The 27,999-nt window shown below is 44.8% G+C and overlaps 1 protein-coding gene across 1 annotated transcript; it reads right to left on the bottom strand.

The window, feature by feature from the left end:
• Positions 1–126: 126 nt before the first annotated feature.
• On the bottom strand, positions 127–27,236 carry CNOT11 (CCR4-NOT transcription complex subunit 11). The gene is made up of 7 exons (XM_073564227.1): positions 26,681–27,236; positions 24,480–24,644; positions 19,799–19,951; positions 19,381–19,583; positions 12,544–12,746; positions 9,065–9,161; positions 127–1,096 (listed from the first exon to the last, which is right to left on the bottom strand). The coding sequence occupies exons 1-7, from the start codon at positions 26,994–26,996 to the stop codon at positions 899–901; spliced, it is 1,335 nt and encodes a 444-aa protein (XP_073420328.1). The 5' UTR covers positions 26,997–27,236; the 3' UTR covers positions 127–898.
• Between the last annotated feature and the right edge of the window lie 763 nt (positions 27,237–27,999).

Raw genomic sequence — 27,999 nt, 5'->3', positions numbered from 1 at the left:
ACCAGATGGCCCAGGAGGTCCCTTCCAACTCTACGATTCTAAATATGTGTACTAGATTTTTCTATGCGAAATTTCACAGCTTAGTCTGATAAAATAAATGTTCCGTTTCTGTGAACAAAGCAGACCTTTGCAATATACAGATCGTTTTACTCTTGACATTTAAAAAACAGCAATGTGGTATTTGTTAACATGACAAAACCCAACATGCGAGCAATACGTGTTAGACTGCACACATTACCTTGCAACACTCTCTGCTTATAGAATATTTTGGTAATATTGTGAATGGAGTTTGATAAAGAGCACGAGAGTCATGTATATTTACATTACATCTCCCCAAGAATATAACTCTTGCCATATCCATGGTGAAATATTGCCTTTATAGAACATCACTGTCCATTAGTTTAATCCACAGTAATCAAAGTCTATGGTATCCTGCTAACAGTACAACCTGGCTTCAGGAATCTAATGTGTTCACAAGCTTCATTGTTAATATAACAATGCGATGGCAAATGTGTCCAAAACATCTACAGGCTGACATTTGTATCAGAGCAAAAAATATGGTTACTCATGCACATTTAAAATATGTACAATGTGGTGGGAGCCGTCTTTTAACTACATACCGCCTGTCGATTATTACATTATCTATTTTCCTGAACTAAAGTAATAAAATCCCTTCTTGTATAGCTGAGTTGTAGTATGTATAAAGGCGCAGATTCTAGTTCATGGAGACAGGTGGCAGAAGGAACAAATTGTGATGTCAGCCAATATCCTGGTGCCACCTGCTGGGAAAGTATCTGAATGGTCATACACTTCAAGGGCAAAGTGCTAGGATTTGTGCTATAAAGAGAAATGGGAGCAATGTACAAGAAAGGATCAGTTCAGTGGCAGACATGTTGGCTTATTTAGCAGGTTTTGCTTCTGTAGGATTTTCTCCGGTATCCAAAGTTTTCAAGAGCCTGAACAGGCCAGCTGCTTCCCGAATCCTACTGAACTCTATGCAGAACGCCTGAACCTCTATGAACAAGTCCTGGACATTAATTATCTTGTTCCTTATTAAAGACTGGAGGAAAACACATACTAGTCTCACCAACCGATTCTGGAGAGGGAAAAAAAAAAAAAAAAAGAAATCTGTAAATATGAAACAAGACAACAAAGTACAGGATTTATGGGGCCTGTTTCACACATCCGTTTTTCCCCATTAGTCAAAATCCGCCATTTTGCAAAAAAAAAAACGTATCCACCATTTTTCTTGGCAGATCCGTTTTTTTTCCCCATTGACTTGTATTAACGGCAGATCTTGACGGATGGTCATCCGTTCGATCCGTTTTTTTACGGATCATCCAAGATTTTGCCGTCTGCTGAGCGGACAGGACGGACAATGAAACGCTTTTTTTCCCCGGCCGGATCCGCATTTTCTATTGCGCATGCCCGGGAGAAATGCCTGTGTCGGAAATTTAACCCTAAACTCAGTTCTGGCGTCTGAAAAAAATTCTCTCAGCGGTTCCTTTAAAATTCTTCCTTCGCCAGATCCGTTAAAACAACGGTCCGGTAGCAAACGTTGTGGTCAGTACAGGAACGGATCCGTTGTCCGCCATTTTAGCGGATTTTAACTGACGGAAAAAACTGATGTGTGAAACAGGCCTTAGGAGTCACTTCACAATTTACTCACGCGTATGGAGATCAGTCACCAGATGTCGCATACAATATAACGTAAACCTCATTTAAAATCCATATTAGTATGACAAAATAATCCTTTTGAAAATATAAACTCAATCTCAGCCCATTGAAATTAAATTCCTCAACGTCCTTCCGCTCTGCTGCCGCCATTGCAGAGATCTCACATTGGCAAGTACAAGATGCGTCAGTCACACTGGGTGGTTGGAAACTGAATACACTTCAGGTCTAAAGGCCCTTTTACATTTAGCGATGCACCAGCGATCCGACGAGCGATATGACCCGGTCAGGATCGCTGGTGCATCGCTAAATGATCGCTTGTGAGCTTTCATACAGAAAGATCTCACAACGATGCAGCAGCGACGCAGCGGACGATACTTACCTTTCACACACAGCGATCCGGACGTCCTCCCGCCCGCCTCCAGCGTCGCTCGTCTCACAAAGCAGGAAGCCCAGCAGGAAGCAGACGACGAGAAATGGAGCCGGTCGGAGGCAAGTATCACACATAGCGATATCGCTAGCAATATCGCTATAACGTCACAAACCAGTGACGTTTTAGCGATATCGCTATGTGTAAAACCCCCTTAAGCCATCAAAGTAAAAGTAGTGGACAACCTCTTTGCGTTGATCTTATCTGTAGGATAGGTCATCAACGTCTGATCGGCTTGAATTCACGACCCGGGAACCCCGCCAATCAGCTGCTATCATTGTTGACAGATGCCAGCTAGAGTTACTTCTAGTGGCTGCTGCAGCTCACTACACATACGCCTCATATTGAATTCAATGGGAGGCGGATGTGTGGTACCCTGCAGCAGCCACTACAAGTAGACTACCAGTTCCGCAAGTACTTCCAGCTGGTGACACTGATAAGAGCTGATTGGCGGGGGTACCGGACCACGGCCGATCAGACGTTGTTAGGATAGGCTATCAATGTAAAAGTAGTGGACAACTTTTTTAATATAATTTATGCAATGTATTGTGAAAATTTGTCAACAGATCACCTTTAAGAAACTGAAGTTTTTTTTAAAAGGTGTTGTCCACCACTTGACAATCTCAGCTTAATCCATTCAGGACCAGAATTTAAATAAAATAAAAACCATGTACTGAACTCCTGCCGTGGTGCTGTTAAGGCAATAAAGTCGGCAACGGTGTTCCAGCAATGACATAACATTGTTGTGTTACATTCCGGCTGCAGCTCATCAATATTTCAACAGGGCTCAATCCGCTCTGATGAAATAGTAAAGGATGTGGCTATCAATTATAACATGTCACTCAGGGCTGTGGAGTCGGTAAGCCAAACCTGCGACTCCGACTCCTCAATTTCCCTTACACCGACTCCACGACTCCGACTCCCACACATATTGCTTATATTTAAGCGAAAAATTTATTGTAGTACAATGTGAACCTCAGACATTTAATCATTTTTATGATCAATAATCAAGATATTTAGATAGAACAGAATATATATTGGTGTACTACCCGGTTTTCATTCTTTTTGGTACAGATACGATATGGATAGACAGATATGGATAAATGGATAGATAGAGCAGATTTCTAATCTGCTTTTGCTATTGAAAACATTATCTATGAGCTCAAAAACCTTTCAGGTGATGCAGTTTTTTAAAAAGATGATCAACTTTTGCAGCTGAAAAACGTATCCTCAAAAAAACACAGGAAAAACGCTGTGTGTGAATGTAGCCTTAGATCAGGAATAGAACAGCCATTTATAGGACATTTCATAACTTTCCCAAACTCCTATGAAAAAATATTCAGCACATCCTGCATTGAACTACTGTACCCAATTTATTATATATTTTAGGAGTCGGAATCGGTCCATTTTATACCGACTCCAACTCCACCAAAATGAGCTCCGACTCCACGACTCCGACTCCACAGCCCTGATGTCACTACCGGGAACAGTGGTGCTGGCACAGCTCTCTTCCAGGAGGGGAGGAAACAAGGTCTTCATTTTCATTCGGGTCCTGAATAGACTAAGCTATAATGGACATCACCTTCCCCTTTAAAGTAAGAAATGACGTCACATCTAAGCTGAACTGCTGCTTAATACAATTAAACATACTAGCATAGGCAAGGAGAGCTATTTAAAATAAGGGGAAACAAAAATAAAAAACACAAACCGGGATTACACAAAATGTAATTACATGCTCATGTAAAGCACATTTCCACCGACTCAAATTAATTTTCCTTCCAGACTAGTAGACATGAATACTGGGTCCTTTCAGTGGATCACTATGCATCAAGAATGGTTGCTCTACAAGTAGAAAAAAAACCAGTGCCTCCTTCAGGCAGCTATAATGCAGCTGTCCTGCGGAGTCATTAACCACATACCATCAGCTCACTGGCTTCTCACTTCCTAATGGACGTGTCACTTTCCATTAGGATGTGAATCTTCAGCCGAGAATTATGATCCTAGGGCTACCACTTCCTAACTGCCTTCAATTCTCCGTTTTCAGAAATATAGAAGAAAAAAAATTGGTCAATAGCGACCAATTCAAACAATACATATATAATGTCATGTCTGTATACTCTTAGGCCTTTTACACGTAGCGAGATCGCTAGTGATCTCGCTACATGTGACACGTACCTGCGACTGGCTCCCCCCGCTGGATATCGCTGATTGCACTCGAATGTCCTAGGCCATTTTTTCCTTGTTGGCGTCCCGCTGGCGCCAACTAGCTACGCATGGACACAGGCGGAAGTCGTCATCATCGCTGCGGTGTGACTGGTAAGGGCGGCCACCTATCGATCGCTTATCGCTGCTGCGTCGCTGGTGAGATCTGCCTGTTTGGCAACTCACTAGCGACCATTTAGCGATGCACCAGCGATCCTGACCGGGTCATATCGTTGTCAGGATCGCTGGTGCATCGCTAAATGTAACGGGACCCTTACTCCCCCCCCCCCCCTGCCCAGGAGATGTGGTATGATCAGACCATGTTCCCGTACGGTCAAACACAGCCATTACACAGTACACAGCAGGGACACATTTATGAGATTATCTCAGCACAGGAACATTGAATTTCAATCACATCCAATTGTGGAAATTATTATCCCAAGATCTATTGATTAAAGTGTACTTTGGTTGTGGGACAACACCTTTAAGTGGTTAAAGCCATAAGTTCAGAGTCGATGGTAGCTGTAATAATCTTGATCCTAACTCAATGCATTAAAGGGATCTACGATGATAACAGTTTAGGTCACAAGTCCCATCGTACTATTGGCTTCAAGTTGAGGCTTCAATAAAAGGCACAGCTGGATTATGGTTCTGTTTCTCTGTGTAAACATAAGGTGTCCGCTGTGACCTACAGATGTCAGCGGCCTTTTTTTTTTTTTTTTTTTTTCCGACAATCGCCGAAGATGCGAAGTGCCGTAAAATGGTGGGGGGGGGGATTTTTTCTTTGCACGGCTATCCCAGAGCGCTGCTCAGGGGTTAAAATTCCTGCCACAGCGATTCTGCCGGGCATGCACAGTATAAATTAGCGGATCGTCGCTCGGAAAAAACGTTGCAGAGTCCGTCTCATCCGCCCGGAAGATGCTAAAATTTTGACGATACGTCAAAAAACGGGTGGGACGGACGACCGTCAGTCAAGATCCGCCGCTAATGTACTGTATTTTTCGGACTATAAGACGCACCGGACCATAAGACGCACCGCAATTTTCAGAAGTAAAATAGGGAAAAAAATAATAATGTGTCAAATGGGGGTCCGTCTTACAGTCCGAATTCAGCTTACCTGGGAAGGGATCCGGCACAGGTGGAGGATTAGTCACAGGGGTCATTCAGTGGTCCAGGCTCGTGCGGTGGCGGCTCTGTGCTGGGGCAGGTTGGTTGTGCTGGGGCAGCTGGGCTCTGCAGGGCGAGGGTGGCGGCGGGCTGTGCTCCGGTGCAGGGGTAGAAGCTCTCTGTGCTCCGGTGCAGGGGCGGCAGTTCTGCCGGCATTTCCTCGCAGCCCGGAGGCCCCCGCACATCCCTTGCTGGCCGCCATGTTGCGGTGGCCTCCGGGAACATGGACGCCGGAAGATGGACGCCGGTCCGGGGACGGCGCATGCGCAGGTTCAGATCTTGTCCCGGACCGGCGGCCATCTTCCCGGCGTCCATGTTCCCGGAGGCCACCGCAACATGGCGGCGGCCAGCAAGGGATGTGCGGGGGCCTCTGGGCTGCGAGGAAATGCCGGCGGAGCCGCCGCCCCTGCACCGGAGCACAGCCCACCACCGCACCGCAGAGCCCCGCCCGCTGCCACCACCGCACCGCAGAGCCCCGGAGGTTAGTATATTGCGACGATAAGACGCACCCCCCCACTTTCCCCCAAAATTTTGGGGGAAAAAAGTGCGTCTTATGGTCGGAAAAATACGGTAAGTCTATGGGGGAAAAAACGGATCCGCCCCTTTTTTGGCTGATCCGTTTTTTCGAAAATTGGCGGATTTTGACTGACGTCAAAAAACGGAAGTGTGAAACAGGCCTTAGCATTTGTCAATCAATTTCCACAAAATTCACAACAGAAAAAAAATGACATGCAGCACTTATTTTTTACTATATAGGAAAGTGCAGCAGACTAAGAGTGTATGTCAAAAGGACTGGCATATGTTGGACCTATGAATAAGCTTGGCACATGCACCGGGAGCAAATCCTGGTCACCTAGGATGATTCTGTAGTCAATTAAACCCTTCACCTCGGGGCCATTTTTCACTTTTGTCCCCCCCCCTTTCTTCCAAGAGCCATTATTTTCTTATTTTTCCGTCTATACTGCAATGAGGGCTTGGTTTGTGTGGGAAGAGTTGGCATTTTTAGCCATTTTTCAGTACACTATATGGTAAAATCATTGGTGTCATTAAAAAGTACAAGTGCTGTGAAATTGCAAAAGAAAAAAAGAATTTTTTTGAGGTGGGATTGTTATAACTTTGTTTTATTGTCACCATATTCCGACACCCAGAAAGTTTTCATTTTTTGGGAGGTAGGGCTGGGTGAGGGTTAATATTTTGAACTTTAAGAGATAAAATGATTGAACTGTGGATAATCAATTGTAATGACATCTGAAGTCTTTGAAAATCACCAAATATAGGTTTTAAATTCACAAAAAAAAAACAAAAATTCATTAGCTCAACAATGAGTAATGGGTTAGGCCTGTTTCACATTTCAGTTTTTTAACGTCAGACAAAATCCGCCAGAGTGTGAAAAAACGGATCCGTTTCCGTTTTGCCACAAACGGATGACACAGAATCCGTTTTTTTGACAGATCCGTTTCAGCTGATCGTTCATGAAATTTAAAGTGACATGACTCTGGAAAAGGAGAGAAGAGACAGATTTCCGTCAATTCCAGAACGGCATTTAGGGTTAAAATGCATCGCTGACACATTCTCCCGGGCAGGCGCAGTCAGAAAAAGCGGTCCGCCAATGTAAAAAAAGTTTTATTGTCCGTCTGCTCCGCCCGGGAACCTCTAAAATTTTAGCGGATCCACCCAAAAACGGATGCAACGTGTGACCATCAGTCAAAATCCGCTGCTAATATAAGTCTATGGGGAAAAAAAAAACAGATCCGCCAAAAAAAGGGGCAGATTTGTTTTTTTTCTAAAAGTGGCGGATTTTGACTGACGTCAAAAAACTGAAGTGTGAAAGACGCCTTAGTGTGTGCGGTGCACAGACATATTGTGGGTCAGTTCCCCAGTAGTGGATAAAGTAGAGAGTAAAAGGCTCCAATGTCTACAGACATCTTTGTTAAAAATCAGAGCACTATAATCCAGTGTGGATGAAACGCTTAAACAATTGGTTTAGAGGTCATACAAGTCATGAGTGCCACCTATACCCAAACCAACTAGGAGATAATTGGCCATCAATAGGCGATTAAACCCTGGTACGTGTCTTCAGTCAGCCTAAATAAAGTGATGCATACAGCATGATAATGAAGTAAAGTAGCAATATAATAGATCACTTTTATAATTCAAACCTATCGTTAGCACAAATTTCCATACATCGAATCTAATATGCCTCACGAGTCAGTAAACACTTCTGGCTTAACCACTAAACCAGCTATTTACACTTTTGTTTTACACTGTAATAGTGCTAGGATTAAAAGGAGACCTGCCTAGCCCCCCATCCCACCAGGATTTCTACATTCCTTATAAGTACCCAGCCTAAAGCCCCCGTTACACATAGCGATATCGCTAGCAATATCGCTGTAACGTCACTGATTTTGTGACGCAGCAGCGATATTGCTAGCGACATCGCTATGTCTGATACTTACCTCCGACCGGCTCCCCCGCTGCTCATCGCTGATCGCGCGAGAACGTCCTGGATCATTTCTCGTCGGGCGCTTCCTGCTGGGCTTCCTGTGGCGCCGACGAGCGACGCATGGACGCGGGCGGGAGGATGTCAGGATCGCCTCGTCTGACAGGTAAGTAGCGACCGCCGACCGCTGCTATGTCGCTGGTGAGATCTGCCTGTGTGGCAGCTCACTAGTGACCACTTAGCGATGCACCAGCGATCCATATCGTTATCGGGATCGCTCGTGCATCGCTTAGTGTAACAGCACCCTTACAGTGCCTTTATCCTGGAAGACACTAAGAGGCTTTAAAAAAAGATTTTTAAAGTCAGTTTTATATGTGAATATCTTTCTGACTAGTTGATGGGGCGTTTGTTTTCCCAGACTACTTTACCCACTCAGAACGTTATCACTCCCCTGTGATAACATGATTTGCAAATGCTGGCGTCTCGACATGCGTGCGACTTTCTTTACTACAAGGTCACTGCACCTCTGACGTCCGGTGTACGCTTCCTGGCTTCACAGGAGCACTGCGCATGTCCGGGAGTGGGGAAGATGGCTGATGTGCATTGAGGAACCGAAGACAAGCTGAAGATTCGCTGTAAGCTCTGCTCTTCTGACGCCAGGTTTCTTCTTTGCTTCCGAACATGCAGTGCGCCAGGAAGCGTACCCCCAGCTTCAGAGGCGCCATGACGTGTAGTAAAGAAAGTCGTGAAAATGCGTCGGGGCGTGATAACATGCCGAGTGGGGCGACTAGTCTGGGAAAGCAGAAGTCCTATCAACTAGTCAAAGAGGATATTTGCATATTAAAAAGACTTTAAAAAATACTTTATTGCTTGTTAGGCAGGGCATTTAGAAAGAAACATACAAATGCTGGAGAGCATGGGGACTAGGAAGGTTCCCTTTAAGGGTACTATATGGGCTTGAAATGCATAGGCCGAGTGTTTCCTTTTTAAAGCAATTGATTTTTTGTTAAAGAAAACATTAAATTTTGAAAGTTTCTCTCATGTCTGCAGAAGCAGGAGCCATTTACTTTCTACTGACAAATGGTCAAGATATGATTGCAGCCCCCCTATAATATTATTTGTATGGGATGGTCTTATTCAAATTCACTTACCTGCATATACTTGTCCTTAATTTGCTCACATGTGGATATACAATTGGAGATATAAAGATGGATGAATTCTGGAGGTAGATCGACTGCTGTTGTAAGTCTGCAGATTAACACAAACAATAAGTAAGTATACAACCTACAACTGCAGGGTATATGCATACATTAAAGGGAACCTGTCGCCAGGCTTTTCCCTTAGAAAGTGTGGCCAACAGAATTCTGTACACAAGTCCCCAATGCGCTCTGCATAAAAAAAAATAGCTTTTATTACTCACCTATGGGGCGTCCTTCACCAGCCACACAAGGTCCCCCATTGCACTACTGCACAGGAGTAAGAGTAAAGTATTGTGGTGCACAGGCGCTGGCGCCATTTGCCCCTGTAACGCATGCGCAGGGCAGACAGAAGTACACCTGTGCAGGAGAACGATACTGGGGACATTGTGTGGATGACACAGGACGCGCCATCCTCACGAAGCGGGATAGGAGGATGGCGATTGCAAGAAGAGAGATGACGCCAAATCAAGACCAACAATGCCAAATCTGCAAATCAAAAATAAGCAACATGTGATTGAGACTTCAGGATTCTCGTTCATTTTGCTGGTATCAAGAAACCACTCAGATTTTCTGATAACTCTGCAGAGAGGGGAAAAAAAAAAAAAAAAAAAAGCGTAAAACCTGCAATATGTACACACCTCCTTGGATTTTGCAGATTTTTTACTTTTCCACAGATTTGTCACAAGATGCCAGCAAAATGAATGAGAATCCCGACGTCTCATACACTCGTTTCCCATTTGTGACTTGGGAGATTTGCAGCAGACTTAAATCTGCAATGTCAATTTGTTCAGCGTTTTTGCTGCAGATTTCACTTGAAGTAATGAATAGGGAAAATCTGCAACAAAGACTCCTGTATAATAATATAAAAAAAGACCCATTTTACTGCCAAGGGATGTAGAAATTTTGTGTGCACATGCCCTTAGGGTTACCGTTTTCCAAACAGCGGCTCTAGCCAAGATAAGCTATGGATGGCCAGAGGTTTCCACTGCAGGGGAAATATTACACAGACGCTGTTTAACCCCTTATGGACGGAGCTAATTTTCACCTTAATGACCATGTCAAATTGTTTGACTTGTTTAACTGACCCCTGTCCCTTTAGGAGGTAATAACTCTGGAACGCTTCAACGTATCCCACTAACTCAGATTGTTTTTTCATGACACATTGTACTTCATGTCACTGGTGCATGTTGGTCACTATGATTTGCACATATTTATTAAAATATCAAAAATTTGACAAAATGTGCAAATTTTGCAATTGTTAAATGTTTAGGCCTTTAAATCAGACAGTTATACCACACAATTTTTTTTATAGGGACCACACCACATTTGAAGTGACTTTGGGATTCAGAAAATACCTGAAAGTGACACCACTCTAAAAACTGCACCCGTCAAAACCACATTCAACCCTTCAGGTGCTTCCCAGGAATTAATTTAATGTGGAAGGAAAAGAGAAAAAAAAAAAAAAATATAATATATATATATATTTTACCGTTTTGTTTTTCTTCTTCCAAAAATTTTTTACTTTAGCCCCAATTTTTTTTTTTTTCTTTCAGGATAACAGTAGAAAATGTACTCCAAAATGTGTCGTGCAATTTCTTTTGGAGTATGACAATGCCATATGTAGGAGAAAACTACTTTTTAGACGCATGGCAGGGCTCAGAAAGGAAGGACCACCACGTCAAATTGGCAGAGCCCCTGAGGTGCCGAGAACAGCTGAACCCCTCCATAAAATGACCCCCATTTTAAAAACTACACTCCCCAATGAATTCATCTAGGGGGGCACAGTGAGCATATTAACACCACATGTGCCTCACAGAATTTTATACCACTGAGCGGTGAAGAATAAACTAAATTTTTACCACTAAAATGGTTGTTTTAGCCCCAAGTTTTTAATTTTTCTAAGGACTAATAGGACTTTATTTATTTTTTAGAACACACTGAGGTCCATTTTTTTCCTGAATGTGCCAATACTCAACATGTAAATCGCTCAGAAGGGAAGGGTCGCATACTTTAGTGGAGATTTTACTGTTATGGTTTGCGGGTGCCATGACCCACTGGGAGAGTTGACATAAAATTGCACCCCTCAACTACTTTAATACCATTGACAGGAAATTGTTTTAACCCTTCAGTTGCTACACAGGAATTGAAGCAAAGTGGAATGAAAAAAAAAAATTACCTCTTAAATCTTGCTTTAGAGCAAAATTTCTCACTTTTGCACGAGACATCTGCAAAAAGTGGACCCACACAGTATGTTACCCACTTTAGGAGCGCGGTGATACCCCACATGTAATCAAAGTTTAATATCTTCACTTTTGCAAATGGAAAGCCGCATTGCAAAGCTAAGGCTTGTTTCTGTAAATCACTTTTGGTTAGACCCATTGGCAAGTGGCAATCATCGGGACACTGATGGAGGGAGGGCGCCTCCTCTGATAGGGGGTTACCAGATGGATAAAAGAACTGCTCTTCCCTACAGTAAGCATGCGATCACAAGAATCTGCAGTGCCACACGGTGTCGGGATAGAGGTAATGCAGCCACATGTACAGTGCTCTGCCACAACAGACAGAGCTATGACTGATGTAGAAGTTAACCCCTTCCTGTAGTAAGCCCTAAATTAACTTCCTCTGACAGGGTCCGCATTTGTAGAGGGGGCTCAGGAACTCATCTCCATCCATGCTCGGCTTATTCCGGTTATATTAGATAGATGCCATCTGTCTCCAACAGCCATAGCTGAAGCTCAGCTCTGGTCGTTAATCATTTCGATACTGCTGTCAATCACTGACAATAGCATTTAAAAGGAACGTGTATAGCCTTCCATCGGGACACAGATGGGTTATCATGGCAGCCATGGGCCTGATGCTGTCATCTTGATACGCTCTGTGGGAGATGGTATTTTCACTATAACCTGCTATATTATCATATTACAGTTTACAATGTAAGTGACTTGACAACTGCAGGTTCAATGTAATTGAACATAAAATTAAAAAAAAAAAAAAATCCCAATTTCCCCGTAAAAAAAAACCAAAAAAAAAAAACCAGAACACACACACAGATGTTACAGGTTTTAGAAAATGGCGAAACAAAGGAATAAATATGGTTTGCAATCGCTGTAACAACAATGACCTGGATGATCATGTTTCCAGGTTATTTTTACTACTGTTAGAAGAAAAATGAAAAACCACACAATTGCAGAATTTTTTTTTTATGATTTCATGCAATTCAGAATGATTTTTTACCCACTTTTAAGTACTTTTTATGGCATAATGAATGATGTCATTGTGAACTATAGCTTGTCTTGCAAAGAGCACAAACCTTCAAATTACATTTTTTTTTCCTTCTTCTCACCTACTCTGAGCTATGATATAGATAGAGCTATCCATCTCATTCTGGCTCAGAGTAGGTGAGGGAAAGTTACTAAGCAGCTCACACTTACCTATTCACCACTTCCATTGAATGCAGGGACATATCCATGTTGACCAGAACAGAAAAATACTCTGTAATTTGGCTTGACTGCATTAATTTTAACAACATTTCAATGGCAACCAAAGGATTATTCTCCACCAAATCTGGAAGTTTAGCAGGTGTGAGGCCGATGTGGTAAACCAGTTTGGGGTCTTTCTCCAACTCCCCGAGTAGCTGTAAGCAATAAAAAGAGGGAAATGTTAGCTCCAACTCCCGACTGAGTGGACTACACAGAGACGCTAAATAACAAGAATCCTGACACTAGGATAAGTCTATGAGGCAGTGACTCAAAGTTCAAAACACCAGAGGCGTCAAAACAGTCCGTATCCGAAACCGGTTGCAGTGGGTGACTGCACCACCGTGTCACGCAGAGGGGTGACAGGCGTTCGCCTCTCTTGGCTCAGCGTTACCTCACACAAGCCGGCTGTTGCAGAGTCACCTGCTTTGCCGCTTGCTTAAAAAAAAAAAAAAAAAAAAAAAAAAATCACTGGCACACCCAACTATTTACTGCAGGATTTTTAAAAGCGGGATCTGTGGCCATGGGCAACTTGTAAGACCCGGCTGGAGGGAGCAAATTGCCCCACTAACATCCTGGTGTTCGCAGGGCTGTGGAGTCGGTGAGCTAAACCTCCGACTCCCTCATACCAGGGCTGTGGAGTCGGTAAGCCAAACCTCTGAATCTGACACCATCTCCTCAATTTCCATGATGCCGACTCCACAACCCTGGACTAGTTCGCACAAAAATAAGAGCCCATGCTGGGCTTTCTTAAATCTGCCTTGGACAAATAGCTTGCCCAAGACCACACTTACCTTTATTCTGCATTGCAACCACAGCTATACCCGTGACTGCAATGCACTACAGCAGTCTTAATATGCTTCTATGAGCATCCTGGGGACACATAGCAACCCTCGCATATAATACCCATCACTGCCTCACGGGGCTACTTTATATTCTATGAAGGGGCTACCCCAACATCATAAGACGTGTACTACCTTATATTATACACTGATATTAGCGCGTTTTACCGCACAATTGTTGGTCTTATATTTATTTCGATGTAACTATATAGTGTGCCCCAAGAATAATTTTTTTTCTGGTGGGCTCAAGGTGCTCCAGTCCGACGCTGGTTAAATACCTTCTCTTTAATATTGCATTTCCAATTGCAATATATTGAGAGTATAAAAGATTTGAAGGGAGAGCTTCTTTAATACCACAGCACTTTACAGACATAATCATCGCTGTCCCTAAAAGGGCCTCACAATTTAAATTCACTACCAGTAGGTCTTTGGAAACCCATGCAATAAGGGGAGAACATTCAAACTCCTTGTAGAAGTTGTCCTCGGTGGAATTTGAACTCAAGATCTCAGCACTGCAAGGCTACAGAGTGCTAACCACACCAAAAATAGATATATATATATATATATATATATATATATCTATTTTTGGTGTGGTTAGCACTCTGTAGCCTTGCAGTGCTGAGATCTTGAGTTCAAATTCCACCGAGGACAACTTCTACAAGGAGTTTGAATGTTCTCCCCTTATTGCATGGGTTTCCAAAGACCTACTGGTAGTGAATTTAAATTGTGAGGCCTTTTAGGGACAGCGATGATATATATATTATATATTTTTAAAAAAAAAAAAAAAAAAAGGTGTAAGCAGCAAGTCACATATAAGTACCAACTATGGCAAAGCAAAACTACATATATTCAAGTTGGAATTTGCAACATGTAAAATCGCAAGTTGATTAGAGTTTTCCAGCAATTAATAACACACAGTTGTAAGTCTATGTAGGAACAACAAACATGGGAAAACATGGATTTTTGTGATAAACTCACCGTAAAATCCTTTTCTCAGAGATGCTCATTGGGGGACACATACTGTGGGTGTATGCTTCTGCCGCTAGGAGGCTGACACACAGTGAAAAAAAAGAGGTTAATTCCTCCTCCGCCGTATACACCCTCGCCCCTATTGCGGGCGGAAATCAGTTTGGTGCCAAAGCAGTAGGAGGACAACAAAATCAGCCTTACTACAGGTACAACATGTCCAGAAAAGGACCACCCTTATATCACATAAATAAATGCGCATTAATTAAACAAAACAAGAGCCAACTGGCTAATAGGGTGGGTGCTGTGTCCCCCAATGAGCGTCTCAGAGAAAAGAATTTTATGGTGAATCACAAAAAACCATGTTCCTCCTTCGCCTCATTGGGGGACACAGATACTGTGGGACGTCCTAAAGCAGTCCCTGGGTGGGAGACTCACCGATCCAAGCAACATGCACCTCTTGTTTAAGGGTGCGCCACCGCTGCTTGGAGAATCCTTCTACCTAGGCTCGCATCCACCGAGGCCTGAGCATGGATATTATGTTTGGCAAACGTGTGCAGGCTGGACCAGGTTGCTGCTTTGCAAACCTGTTCCGCCGCAGCGCCCAAGAGGCGCCCACTGCCCGAGTATAGTGCGCTCTGATCCCTGCTGGAATAGGCGTGCCTCTAATGCGGTAGGACTCCTGAATAGTCAAACGAATCCATCTGGCTATGGTCAATTTTGAGGCAGCGAGTCCCTTCCTGCGCCCTTCGGGGAGCACGAACAGCGTGTCCGTCTGACGAAAGGGTGCCGTCCTTGACACGTACCTCCGGAGGGCTCTTACCAGGTCTAACGTGTGAAGAGCCATTTCCACACGGTGCACGACAAAATGAAGGCAAAACAACATCTTCATTAATGTGAAAAGAGGACACGACTTTCGGCAGAAAAGGAGGGGCTGGCACGAGCACCACCTTATCCTTATGGAAAGTGAGGAACGGAGCTTGGCAGGATAGGGCCGACAGCTCTGAAACCCGCCTGATGGAAGAGATGGCCACTAGGAACACCACTTTCCAGGAAAGGTACCTCAGAGATATCCTGTAGTGGTTCAAATGGAGCTTCCTGCAGAACACTTAGGACCAGGTTAAGGTCCCAGGCGTCCATAGGCACCTTATAGGGAGGTACTAAGTGGGAGACTCCCTGGATGAAAGTCTTCACCTGCAAATTGGTAGCAATTCTGCGCTGGAACAGGACGGATAAAGCCGATATTTGTCTCCTGAGGGGGCTTGGGGCTAACCCTAAGTCTAGGCCCGACTGGAGAAAAGCCAAGATGTTGGGGATCGAGACTCTCAGTGGAGAGACACCCTGGCACCTTCCAGGTGTGGTGGTAAATTCGTGCTGAAGCCAGCTTCCGGGCGCTAACCATTGAAGTGACCACCTTGCTCCCAAACCCTGCCTGGGTTATAATCCAAGATTCAATGGCCATGTCGTCAAACACAGGGCCCCTGAGTTCAGGTGGCAAATCGGCCCTTGAGAAAGTAGATCTGGGCACTCCGGCAGTCGCCAAGGAACGTCAGCGAGCAGCTGCATTAGATCTGGGTACCACGTTCGACGGGGCCAGTCTGGGGCAAGCAGAATCGCCGGAACCCCTTCCGTCTTGATCTTTTTGATGACCCTCGGAAGAAGTGGCAGTGGGGGAAATAGATATGGGAGGTGAAACTGGTTCCATGGCAGAACTAACGCGTCCACAGCGATTGCCTGCGGGTCCCTGGCCCGAGCGACATATGTGGGCACCTTGGCGTTCATTCTGGAAGCCATCAGATCCACATCCGAAGTTCCCCACAGATGACAAATCTGCTGGAAGACCTCGGGATGTAGAGACCATTCTCCGGACGCAAGACCCTGCCGGCTGAGAGTCTGCTGCCCAGTTTTCCACTCCCGGGATGTGGACTGCCGAAATCACCCAGTAGTTTGCTTCGGCCCACTGAAGAACGTGCCCCACCTCACGCATGGTTGCTCTGCTGTGGGTGCCCCCTTGGTGATTTATGTAAGCCACCGCCGTGGCGTTGTCTGATTGAATTTGGACAAGGCGGCCTGCTAGAAAGTGACGAAACTGCTGCAGAGCCAGCCGAATTGCTCGTATCTCCAATAAGTTGATCGGGAGGCAGGCCTCCTGCGGAGACCACCGCCCCTGGGTCGTGTGGTGGTGAAACACCGCTCCCCAGCCGAGGAGACTGGCGTCGGTTGTCATCACCAACCAATGGTCTGGGGGAAAGGGTTTCCCCTGGGTCAGGGAGGAACTGGTTATCCACCATTCGAGCGACTGCCTGACTTGAGAAGACAGTCGGTACCGCCGATCGAGCGTGAAAGGATTCTTGTCCCAGGCTGACAAGAGGGCGTGCTGCAGGGGGCGAAGGTGGAACTGGGCGAATGGTATCGCTTCCATTGCTGCCACCATTTTCCCTAGAATCCTCATCCCGAACCGGATGGTATGAGGGACTGGTTGGCGAAGTGTCCGGACTCCCTGCCGGAGAGCTAGCGCTTTTTCTTGAGGGAGAATAACCAACCCTCGGCAAGTATCGAACATCATTCCTAAGAAGGAAATCCTCTGAGCTGGCACAAGGGATGACTTCTTCGCCTTGACCAACCACACTAAGCGGCAAGAGTATCTAGCGTGATGTTAACATTTTCCTCGCATGCCCGTATTGAAAGGCCCTTGACCAAGAGGTCATCCAAGTAGGGCAAGATGGCTATGCCTTGAGAATGCAGTATGGCCATGACAACTGCCATAACCTTTGTGAACACTCTGGGAGCCGTGGCTAGCCCAAAAGGTAGCGCTACGAACTGAAAATGTCGACCGTTGATGGCGAAGCACAGAAACCTCTGATGAGGAGGAAAAAATGGGAATATGCAGACATGCATCCTGGATGTCGATCGAGGCCAAGTATTCTCCCTGCTCCATGGCCGATATGATTGAACGGAGAGACTCCATCCGGAAATGTCTGATCCCGATGAATCTGTTCAGAAGCTTCAGGTCCAAAACAGGTTTGACAGACCCGTCCTTTTTGGGAACCGCAAACAGGTTGGAATAGAAGCCCTGAGCTCTTTTGTGTTCTGGCACGGGAACAATGACCCCGTTGTGCTGGAGCGATTTGATGGCTCCTAACAGAGCCCATGCCTGGGTATCCACCCTGGGAGACTAGAAAAAAAACCCGTCTTGGAGGGTACCTGACAAATTCTATTTTGTAACCTGAGGCCACCAACTCCTTTACCCATGCGTCGCGTGCAACACTGAACCAGACGTGGCGAAACCAGAGTAGACGGCCGCCCACCTTGCTGGTGTCGTCTGGCAAACGCCTCGAGTCATTTGGCTGATGATCTTTGGGATCTGGATCCCCTCGATCTGGGCTGCTGAGCTTGCATTCTCCCCAATGGGTTGGTTCTATACCAGACCTGCCGCTCCCTATCCTGGTTGAGGCGGCCTGAGGCAGAATTGGCCGCTGTGGTCCACCCGGGGTAGCAAAAGGCACGAAAACGTGCCTGAAAAGGGTGGCGAAAAGGCGGTTTGACCTTTTGTTGAGGGAGAAAACCGCTCTTTCCTCCTGTGTAGTCGGAGATAAGTTTATCCAACTTCTCCCCAAATAGACGGCCGCACTGATAAGGCAGGGAAGTCAAGGACTCCTTGGACTTAGAATCGGCCCGCCATGTCCTTAACCATAGAGCTCTTCTGATAGAAATTGCGTTAGCGGCAGCAAGTGCCGAGCAATTGGCCGCATCCAAAGACGCATTGATTACATAGTCTCCGGCCATCGCCATCTGACTCGCGATCTCCGATATCTCTGCAGGTAGCTCTTGCTCCTGTGCGACCTTGTTTAATGATTCTGACCATGAGATCATGGCCTTGGCTACCCAAGTTGCTGCGAACGAGGGAGCGAGCGCGAGCTGATCCTGACGCCTCATATATTGAGCGAGCTAAGCTCTCTCTGAGGCGATCCGTGGGATCCTTAATAGAGGAAACACTAGGAACGGATAACAGGGTTTTAGTGGCTAGGCACGACACCAAAGGCCATCTGGCCGAAACGTGCGTTGGGGGGGGGGGGGTACAACCAGGTAGGACCTTTACTATCGACCAGTCTGAGGTAATATTATGTAGTTTAAATTCTTTCTCTGGATGTTGACATGTTCAGTGCATAGTATGTGTGGTGGTAGGTTCCACCACAGGGGGTAATGATACCTATGGGCCTCAATATATATTATGACTGGCTGTTTGTATTACTAAGGGATGATGTAGGATTCTCTAATTTTGTGCTGTTTATTGTTGTAATCACTATTATCCCTGTGGTCACATACCTGCATGTGCCCCATTTTTGCCCATGTGCTTTTTATGGTCATATTGACTCTTATCTAACTGCTTCTTGTACCTTGGATTTATGCTAATAAAGTTATTTTTGTATTTTTGTATACATTTCTTGTATTGGCCTTTTTTTCGCCTTTTTTCCTTTATATATTTGATTAATTTTTGCGATAGTCCTATTGTGTCCAATTATATACCCATCTTCTATGGTAATTCATAGTTGTGTAACTGTTTAAATCTGTGTAAATGGGGTTATTTTCCATGAAACTATTATATTATATGTTTTAATTACCGTCAATAAAGTATGGACTTCTGAGACCTATAAATCATTCTGCTCAGTTTTTCCTTCTCTATACTGTGCTGGCCACACAACACAGACCGGCCTGCATGTACAGTGTGATAGGGTGCCATGAAACAAGAAAAAAAACTCTGCTTCATAAATGGTTAAAAAAAAAAAATCTCTTTTGTACAACATCCTTTTAGCATGAAACCACAGCAGCTATCCTCTGATGGCTGCACACTCGACTTCTGGATCCTGCTCCAAAACATTTCTAGGCACTAATATAGCACATGGAAGAGACAACCCTAGTACCATAGTAATGCCATCTTAGAAGAAAAGTGACTAAACAGAATACAATATTAGGATATGAATACCTGTGTCTGCTGAGCAGAGGACAATGGACTCTTAAATGCTTTGGCCATTACACGTTTGATTTCAACGCCGGTGCTGTTCTTCACGCACATTGATTTATCCCATTTGATGGCATGATCAGGTTCCACTGGATTCAACCAAGCAAGCTCATCTTCACAGATATGCAGAGGTGGTGGTGGACGAATAAACTCTGGGCGAAAATGGCCTGGAAAGGACAATCGAGAAAACCACAAATAAAATACTGTACAAGGCAACACATTTTGCTTTTTCTACCGAGTAAAATATTTATTTCACCACATCCATACTTACTCTATAATCTGAAAATTTACACAAAATGCAAATGTCTAGACAAAAGAAAAAGCAGTAACAAAGGGCATCTGCCATTACACCTTAATGATACACTTTTAGAATGACACATACTTTCTATTGGTGGCTTTGGGCCACTAACTAAAGCTTCTGTAATTTGTGATGCCACCGAACTGTCAAATCCAGAATTAGAAGAATCAGGATCAGGGTCACTTAGGATGCTCGGGAAACTGGCTTTGCTCTGTGTCGGGAGTTCAGACTGTCGCTCTAAAGAGAAAATAAAAAACAATATCAATTAATGTAATTAAAAGCATTTACCTTCATTTTCATTAGGTACAGTAGGGCAAGTAGACAGTAAGAAAAAAAAAAAAAAACAAGACTTCAGACTTTTAACACCTTTTCATCTAACATATTTTCTATCTAGCTACTATGTTTTTAATAGAGATGTTGATTACTCTTTTGCCTGCACTGTCTATGACAGGGGCGGGGGAACTTCGGACCCCCCAGGCAGAATCCCGGGGACTGCAGTGCTCGGGCATCAGCTGCATTTGGACAGCTGCTGGCCATTTAATTTCTTACTCTGCAAGCACAAGCATGCGGCATACACCAAAGAACGCTGAAAGATGGCGTCCTCACACTGGATGTACTTTTATGCGGAGTTAATGACTGATGCACTCCCGTCCCACAGTAGAAGACAGCAGCCCCAGTGTCTCTTGTGATGTCTATGCCGCAAGCCCCAAAGCATTTCCTGTGATGCCCCTGACTCGGCGTCTCCTATGTGATGTCTATGCCCCTGCATCTCCTATGTGATGTACACTGCAGATCTCTCACTGCTTTGAGTTCTATACATGCAAGATGAGCAATGATGGATTTCCCCCTGTGAGGAGACATGCAGTGTAATATACATGTGTTCGGTATGACTTACTGCTGCGAGTTCTTTACAAAAATCATTATAGCAAAGAGTCGCCTGAGCTTAAGACTAATGCAAATCTGAAAAGCAGTCACGGGAAACATTATCCATACCACCCAACATTACAGCTGCAAAAAATGAAGCAGTTTCAGCCTTCACATTATGAGATGAGTTAATTAACCCCTTTCTGCTATGAGACGTACTATCCCGTCCATGTGCCCTGGGACTTAATTCCCAGGGACGGGATAGTACGTCATAGCGATCAGCGGCGCCCACGTGGTGAGCGCCGCTAATCGCGGCCGGGTGTCAGCTGATTATCACTGTTGACACCCGGCACAATGTGTCAGGGGAGGTCACGGACCGCCCCAACACATTAACCCCTTGTACACCACGATCAAACGCGGTGTACTGGGGGGTTAAAGGGAAGCATCGGCAGGGAGGGGGCTCCCTCCGTGCTTCCCTGAGCCCCCCACGGCAGCGCAATGTGCAGCGCTGCTGCGGGGGGCTCCTTCCCTGCCATCTTGGATTCGGGGGCCTGCAGGGAGCCGGCTTCCTCAGTGCCTGCAAAGCGCAGGCACGAGGAAGCCTGCTGCACTGCCTGTGACAGATCGCTGATCTGTCACAGTGATCTGTGATGTGACAGATCAGCGATCTGTCACAGGACAGTGATGTCCCACCTGGGACAATGTAATAAAGAAGAAAAAAAAAAAAAAAATTCCCCCAATAAATTCATTTTTTGGAAATAAAAAAATAAAAACAAATAAATGTACACATATTTGGTATCGCCGCGCCCGTAACGACCTGCCCTATAAAACTGTCCCATTAGTTAACCCCTTTAGCGAACCCCTTAAAAAAATAAAAAACGAAGCAAAAAATAATGATTTATCATACCGCCGAATAAAAAGTGCAATAACGCGCGATCAAAAAGACGCATATAAATATCCATGGTACCGCTGAAAACGTCATCTTGTCCCGCAAAAAACGAGCCGCCATACAGAATCATCAGCGAAAAAATAAAAAAGTTATAGCTCGCAGAATAAAGCGATGCAAAAATAATTATTTTTTATATAAAATAGTTTTCATTGCATAAGACTGGTAAAACATAAAAAAAAAAAACTTAAATGAGGCATCGCTGTAACCGTACTGACCCGAAGAATAAAGCCGCTTTATTAATTTTATCGCACGCGGAACGGTGTAAACACACCCCCCAAAAGAAATTCATGAAACGCTGGTTTTTGTTCATTCTGCGTCCCAAAAAACTGGAATAAAAAGCGATCAAAAAATGTCACGTGCCCGAAAATGGTACCAATAAAAACATCAACTCATCCCGCAAAAAATAAGACCTCACATGACTCGGTGGATCAAAATACGGAAAAATTATAGCTCTCAATATGTGGTGATGCAAAAACTATTTTTACAATAAAAAGCATCTTTTAGCGTGTGACAGCTGCCAAATATAAAAACCGCCATAAATAGTAAATCAAACCCCCCGTTATCACCCCCTTAGCTAGGGAAAAATAATAAAATTAAAAGAAAATGCATTTATTTCCATTTTCCCATTAGGGCTAGGGTTAGGGCCAGGGCTAGGGCTGAGATTAGGGTTAGGGGTGTTGGGGTTAGGGTTGGAGTTAGAATTGGGGGTTTCCACTGTTTGGGCACATCAGGGGCTCTCCAAATGCAACATGGCGTCTGATCTCAATTCCAGCCAATTCTGAGTTGAAAAAGTCAAATGGGGCTCCTTCCCTTCCAAGCTCTGACATGCGCCCAAACAGTATTTTTCCCCCACATATGGGGTATCAGCCTACTCAGGACAAATTGCAAAACAACTTTTGGGGTCCAATTTCTCCTGTTACCCTTAGGAAAATAAAAAATTGGGGGCAAAAATATCGTTTTTATAAACGTCTGTGAAGCACTTGGGGGTTCAAAGTGCTCACCACACATCTAGATAAGTTCCGTGGGGGGGGGGTCTAGTTTCCAAAATGGGGTCACTTGTGGGGGGGTTTCAATAGTTTAGGTACATCAGGGGCTCTGCAAACGCACATGACACCTGCAGACCATTCCATCAAAGTCTGCATTCCAAAACGTCACTACTTCCCTTCCGAGACCCGACGTGTGCCCATACAGTAGTTTTCTCCCACATATGGGGTATCAGCGTACTCAGGACAAATTGGACAACAACTTTTGGGGTCCAATTTCTCCTGTTACCCTTGGCAAAATAAAAAAAATTGGGGACTAATTGATCATGTTTGTGGAAAAAATACGATTGTTTTTATTTTCATGCCCGGGCATTCTAAACTTCTGTGAAGCCCTTGGGGGTTCAAAGTTCTCACCACACATCTAGAAAGACACCCCAAGGAACTTAGTTTCCAAAATGGGGTCATTTGTGGGGGGTTTCCACTGTTTGGTACATCAGGGGTTTTCCAATCGAGACATGGTGTCCGATCTCAATTCCAGCCAAAAACGTGTCAAAAGGCGCCGCTTCCCTTCTGAGCTCTGCCATGCGCCCAAATAGTGGTTTGTGGGGTATCAGCGTACTCAGGACAAATTGCTCAATAACTTTTAGGGTCCTGATACGCTTGGGAAAATAAGAATTGGGGGTGAAAAGATCATTTTTGTGGAAAAAATATGATTTTTTAATTGTACCGCTGTACGTTATAAACTTCTGTGAAGCCCTTGTGGGTTCAAAGTTCTCACCACATATCTAGATAAGTTCCTTGGGGGGGGGTCTAGTTTCCAAAATGGGGTCACTTGTAGGGGGTTTCCACTGTTTAGGTACATCAGGGGCTCTCCAAACGTGACATGGTGTCCGATCAGAATTCCAGCCAATTTTGCATTGAAAAAGTCAAATGGCACTCTTTCCCTTCTAAGCTCAGCCATGCGCCGAAACAGTGGTTCCCCCCCACTTATCAGGTATCAGCGTACTCAGGACAAATTGCACAATAACTTTTCCATTCCAATTTCTCCTGTTACCCTTGGTAAAATAAAAAAAATTGAACCTGAAGTATTTTTTTTGTGAAAAAAAGTTAAGTGTTCATTTTTTTTTTTTAAATATTCAAAAAAATTCCTGTGACGCACCTAAAGGGTTAATAAGCTTCTTGAATGTGGTTTTGAGCACCTTAAGGGGTGCAGTTTTTAGAATGGTGTCACTTTTGCGTATTTTCTATCATATAGACCCATCAAAATGGCTTCAAATGTGATGTGGTCCGTAAAAATAAAATGGTGTTGCAAAAATGAGATATCGCTGTGGTCAATTTTTAACCCTTATAACTTCCTAAAAAAAAAAAAAAAAAATGTAGTTCCAAAATTGTGCTGATGTAAAGTAAACATATGTGAAATGTTACTTAAGTTTTTTGTGTGCCATATCTCTGTGATTTAAAGGCATAAAAATTCAAAGTTGGAAAATTGCGAAACTTTTCCACATTTTTGCCAAATTTCCGTTTTTTTTTTTCACAAATAAAACGCAAGTTATTTGAATGAAATTTTACCATTAACATGAAGTACAATATGTCACGAGAAAATGTCAGAATGAGTGGGATCCACGGAAGCGTTTCAGAGTTATTACCTCATAAAGGGACAGTGGTCAGAATTGTAAAAATTGGCACGGTCATGAACGTGCAAACCACCCTTGGGGGTGAAGGGGTTAAATAACATACTCCTGCAGAGGTTTTTTTAGCCTGTCCTCAGGTAGCAGAGATACTAGGAAGTATGTGCTGGGGCTTCCATTTGGCCACCACTATTTTATATATAGAATGTAAAAAAAAAGCCCAGCTGGTGGGCTAGGTCCAAAAAGATGCAAAATCTATGTGGTTACGCCAGCATCAAAGGGTGCGACATACCCTCACAATTTACAGCGTACGCTGGGAGATTCGGTACTGCATGTGTTACCTGCAAGTGCTAACTGAAGTCCACTGATGTCCACAGCTTGGGCCAAATTGGTCACGTCCATAACAGCAATTTGTCTAGGAGTCTTTTTAAATAACTCACGGGGCGGCGCAAGCATCAACTGCGAGAGGAAGAACTTTTCAGGTGCAGTGATTGGTGGCAGAAATCCTGCAAAAATAAGACGTTTGCTGGAATAAAGTCAAGAATTTTCAAATCATAATTCCAATGGGGATGGTTCAGATTGGTTAGATTACTTTCCATAACCAGTCTACAATTAGAATTATGCTACACAAGTCGCACATAATTGCCATGTCTGGAACTAAAACAGGACCGGCCATCGGAACGGGTATGAATTGGTGCCAGTCAACAGCACTTCATAGCAATTCCCATGAAATCTCGTTTCTCATGAAACTGCATCCTGTTCCTCCATTATTCCTCCTAGAAATGGATCTATACAAGTGTAGAGACACAGACGTGGCAGGAAGGCCGACCGCTCAGCTACACAGTGGCCCGCAAGAAAAAGATGACGCTTTTCTCTGGGTTTTGTAATCCTGAAGCATCTTCTTTATTAAAATGACTAGTGAATACCCACTGAGCCGGATGACTATAATGTGGGAAGACACAGCACTCTAAAACGGGCACTTCCACCGATCACACATACCGACACTGCCAGCAGGAATCCTGCCAGACCTCTAGACTGCCGGGGTGAATACAGCGTAAGGTTTACAGACACGCACAACATACAGAAACTGGGATACAAGATGCGAGAGCAGCCACTTAGTGTTTCCTAATCAGAAAGTAACATTCGCACCCCATCATAACGTGCCTCAACTACAGGCCCCTCCTGGCTCATCACATCACTGTACCGCCAACCCGCCCCCCCTAAGGGACGACATGCTGTATTGCCAGGTAGACACCAGAACTTTGGTCATGCAAACTGGTCTGTAGTTAGTCCCAAAAATCGCATGTTCCCCCCTGTCCATAAGTTAGGAGACAATTATCTGATTGCTAGTGCCCCGACCAAGCACTTGGTTTCCCAGAGATCCTGAGAATGAATCCGGCAGAAAAGGTGCAGTCTATGATAAAATGAAAACCTGGCACTTAATGCTTGGGGAGGCAGTCTATCGTAAGACCAGAAAACGTTTCGGTCAATATAGACCTTCATCAGTTACTACAGTGTGAGAAAAATAAGGTACAAAAATCACATAGAATGCAATTCGGTCGTGGATATATACAATATTATACAAGAAATACTACAACAGAGACCAAAAAATATATCAGGGTGCTCAGATTGAAGGAGAAAAGGATAAGACATACTGGAGGAGGAGGACCAGGCTGCGCTGATATCTTCAACTATTAAGGTAACTACCTCACCATTTATAGCGAGACTCAGCTCTGATCTACAGCATACTTTACCGCTGTCTTATGTCATCCTACATGACGTTTCCCTTACAGATTATCCTGTGTTCGATTACTGGTATGTACCATTCTGTAACTCCACCTAATTGACCTTATGCATACACTTTGACAGCGCCAATCACTTCTTTGTAGGCGTGATCAGTGAATAACATAAAAAGCGCCCTCCTTCAGACATACTAGCACGGTATGTCTTATCCTTTTCTCCTTCAACCTGAGCACCCCGATATATTTTTTGGTCACTGTTGTAGTATTTCTTGTATAATATTGTATATAGCCACGACCGAATTGCATTTTGAGATTTTTACATACTTTATTTTCTCACACTGTAGTAACTGATGAAGGTCTATATTGACCGAAACGTTTTCTGGTACTACAATAAACTGCCTCCCCAAGCATTAAGTGCCAGGTTTTCATTTTATCATACATGGCTTGGCACCACTACAGTAGTGCACACGGTGTTTTCTACCAAGAAAAGGTGTAGTCGACCTCAGCGCCATTCATTGTCTATGGGACCGTTGTCCCTGGCTGCATCTGGGCCGTCTCATAGACAATGTGGTATTTTGGGCGATCCCCTCTCCCGCTAGTGTGGTAGGGAGTGATGGGAGATTACAGCTCTGAGCTGTAATTCCGATCTCACGAGCTATGGGGTCCTGCACCGATGTGTGGTGGGCACTCATCCCACGCAGGGGCTCTGGGCCGGAGACCCCATCTATGACGGCCAGCCGCAGGAGTCAGCGCACACAGCCAAGCACTACAAGTCCCATCCAACAATGGCGGCCGCTCACCTGACAGCGGCCTCTCGGCTTCCTCCGCGGGTGGGGGGTTCAGGAGGTGGGCAAAGATCGCGGCGAAGGGGTTGGCGGCCAGCGGCTCCGTGCGGTACATCTCCCACAGCAGGTAGAGGGCGGTGAGCCGCTGCGGGGACGTGGGCAGGAGGTCGGGCTGCTGCAGGAGCATCACCAGCACGGAGCCAACCCGAAAATGGTCGGCCTTGGTGAAGTAATGGTGGAAGGCAGTGGAGAGGCCCTCGAACGTATTGCTGCAGGCCTCCTCCGTCATGATGCCCAGCAGGTTGGACAGCTCCTTCCCACACAGATTCATGGCGAGGCCGGCCGCGTCCCACGATCACTGCTCCGGCTGCTCTTCCGGCATTTGCCTCCTCGTCCTAGTGAAGGTTTGCGCTGCTGTTGCTGCCGGGCTGCTGTTCTTGTTTTCGCTTGCAATAAAGCTGTAATAAAAAAAAGGCCGCAAACGTTTCGATAGGCCGGTGCTGCGAAATGACGTCACCTGCGTGAGAGCCTACGTGCGCATTCCCGTTACGTGTGTACAGTGCACGTGAATCTGACGGTCTGTGCCAACCAAATGCATTGTGTAAGAGTGCGCATGTGCAGGACATTTGCCAGCGACTCAGCTAATGTGGGGTTAATGTTACAGCTGGTGAGGGTACAGTTCATCACCTTCTACAGCTGTAATGTGAGTTGTGTCATGTCACACACTGAGGGTCTATCATGTCACACACAGGGTCTATATCATGTTACACACTGAGGGTCTATCATGTCACACACAGGGTCTCTATCATGTTACACACTGAGGGTCTATCATGTCACACACAGGGTCTATATCATGTCACACACTGAGGGTCTATGTCATGTCACACACAGGGTCTATATCATGTCACACACTGAGGGTCTATGTCATGTCACACACAGGGTCTATATCATGTCACACACTGAGGGTCTATGTCATGTCACACGCTGAGGGTCTATGTCATGTCACACGCTGAGGGTCTATATCATGTCACATATAGGGTCTATGTCATGTCACACACAGAGGTTATATGTCATGTCACACACAGAGCGTCTACTGTATGTCATGTCACACACTGAGGTTATGTCATGTCACACATAGGGTCTATGTCATGTCACACACTGAGGGTCTATCATGTCACACACGGTCTATATCATGTCACACACTGAGGGTCTATGTCATGTCACACACAGGGTCTATATCATGTCACACACTGAGGGTCTATGTCATGTCACACGCTGAGGGTCTATGTCATGTCACACGCTGAGGGTCTATATCATGTCACACATAGGGTCTA

This window comes from Dendrobates tinctorius, unplaced genomic scaffold (genome assembly GCF_039654945.1).
Source record: "Dendrobates tinctorius isolate UK_male_01 unplaced genomic scaffold, ASM3965494v1 ptg000437l, whole genome shotgun sequence".
Lineage (NCBI taxonomy): Eukaryota > Metazoa > Chordata > Amphibia > Anura > Dendrobatidae > Dendrobates > Dendrobates tinctorius.
This window is presented reverse-complemented; position numbering and strand designations above follow the sequence as displayed.

Excerpts from the sequence above, each read along its gene's own strand:
- CNOT11 (XM_073564227.1), bottom strand. The coding sequence starts at position 26,996 with ATGAATCTGTGTGGGAAGGAGCTGTCCAACCTGCTGGGCATCATGACG. Across the intron at positions 24,645-26,680 it reads AGCCGAGAGGCCGCTGTCAG|GATTTCTGCCACCAATCACT; the intron begins GTGAGCGGCCGC and ends TTATTTTTGCAG. Across the intron at positions 19,584-19,798 it reads CCCAAAGCCACCAATAGAAA|GCCATTTTCGCCCAGAGTTT; the intron begins GTATGTGTCATT and ends TGTCCTTTCCAG.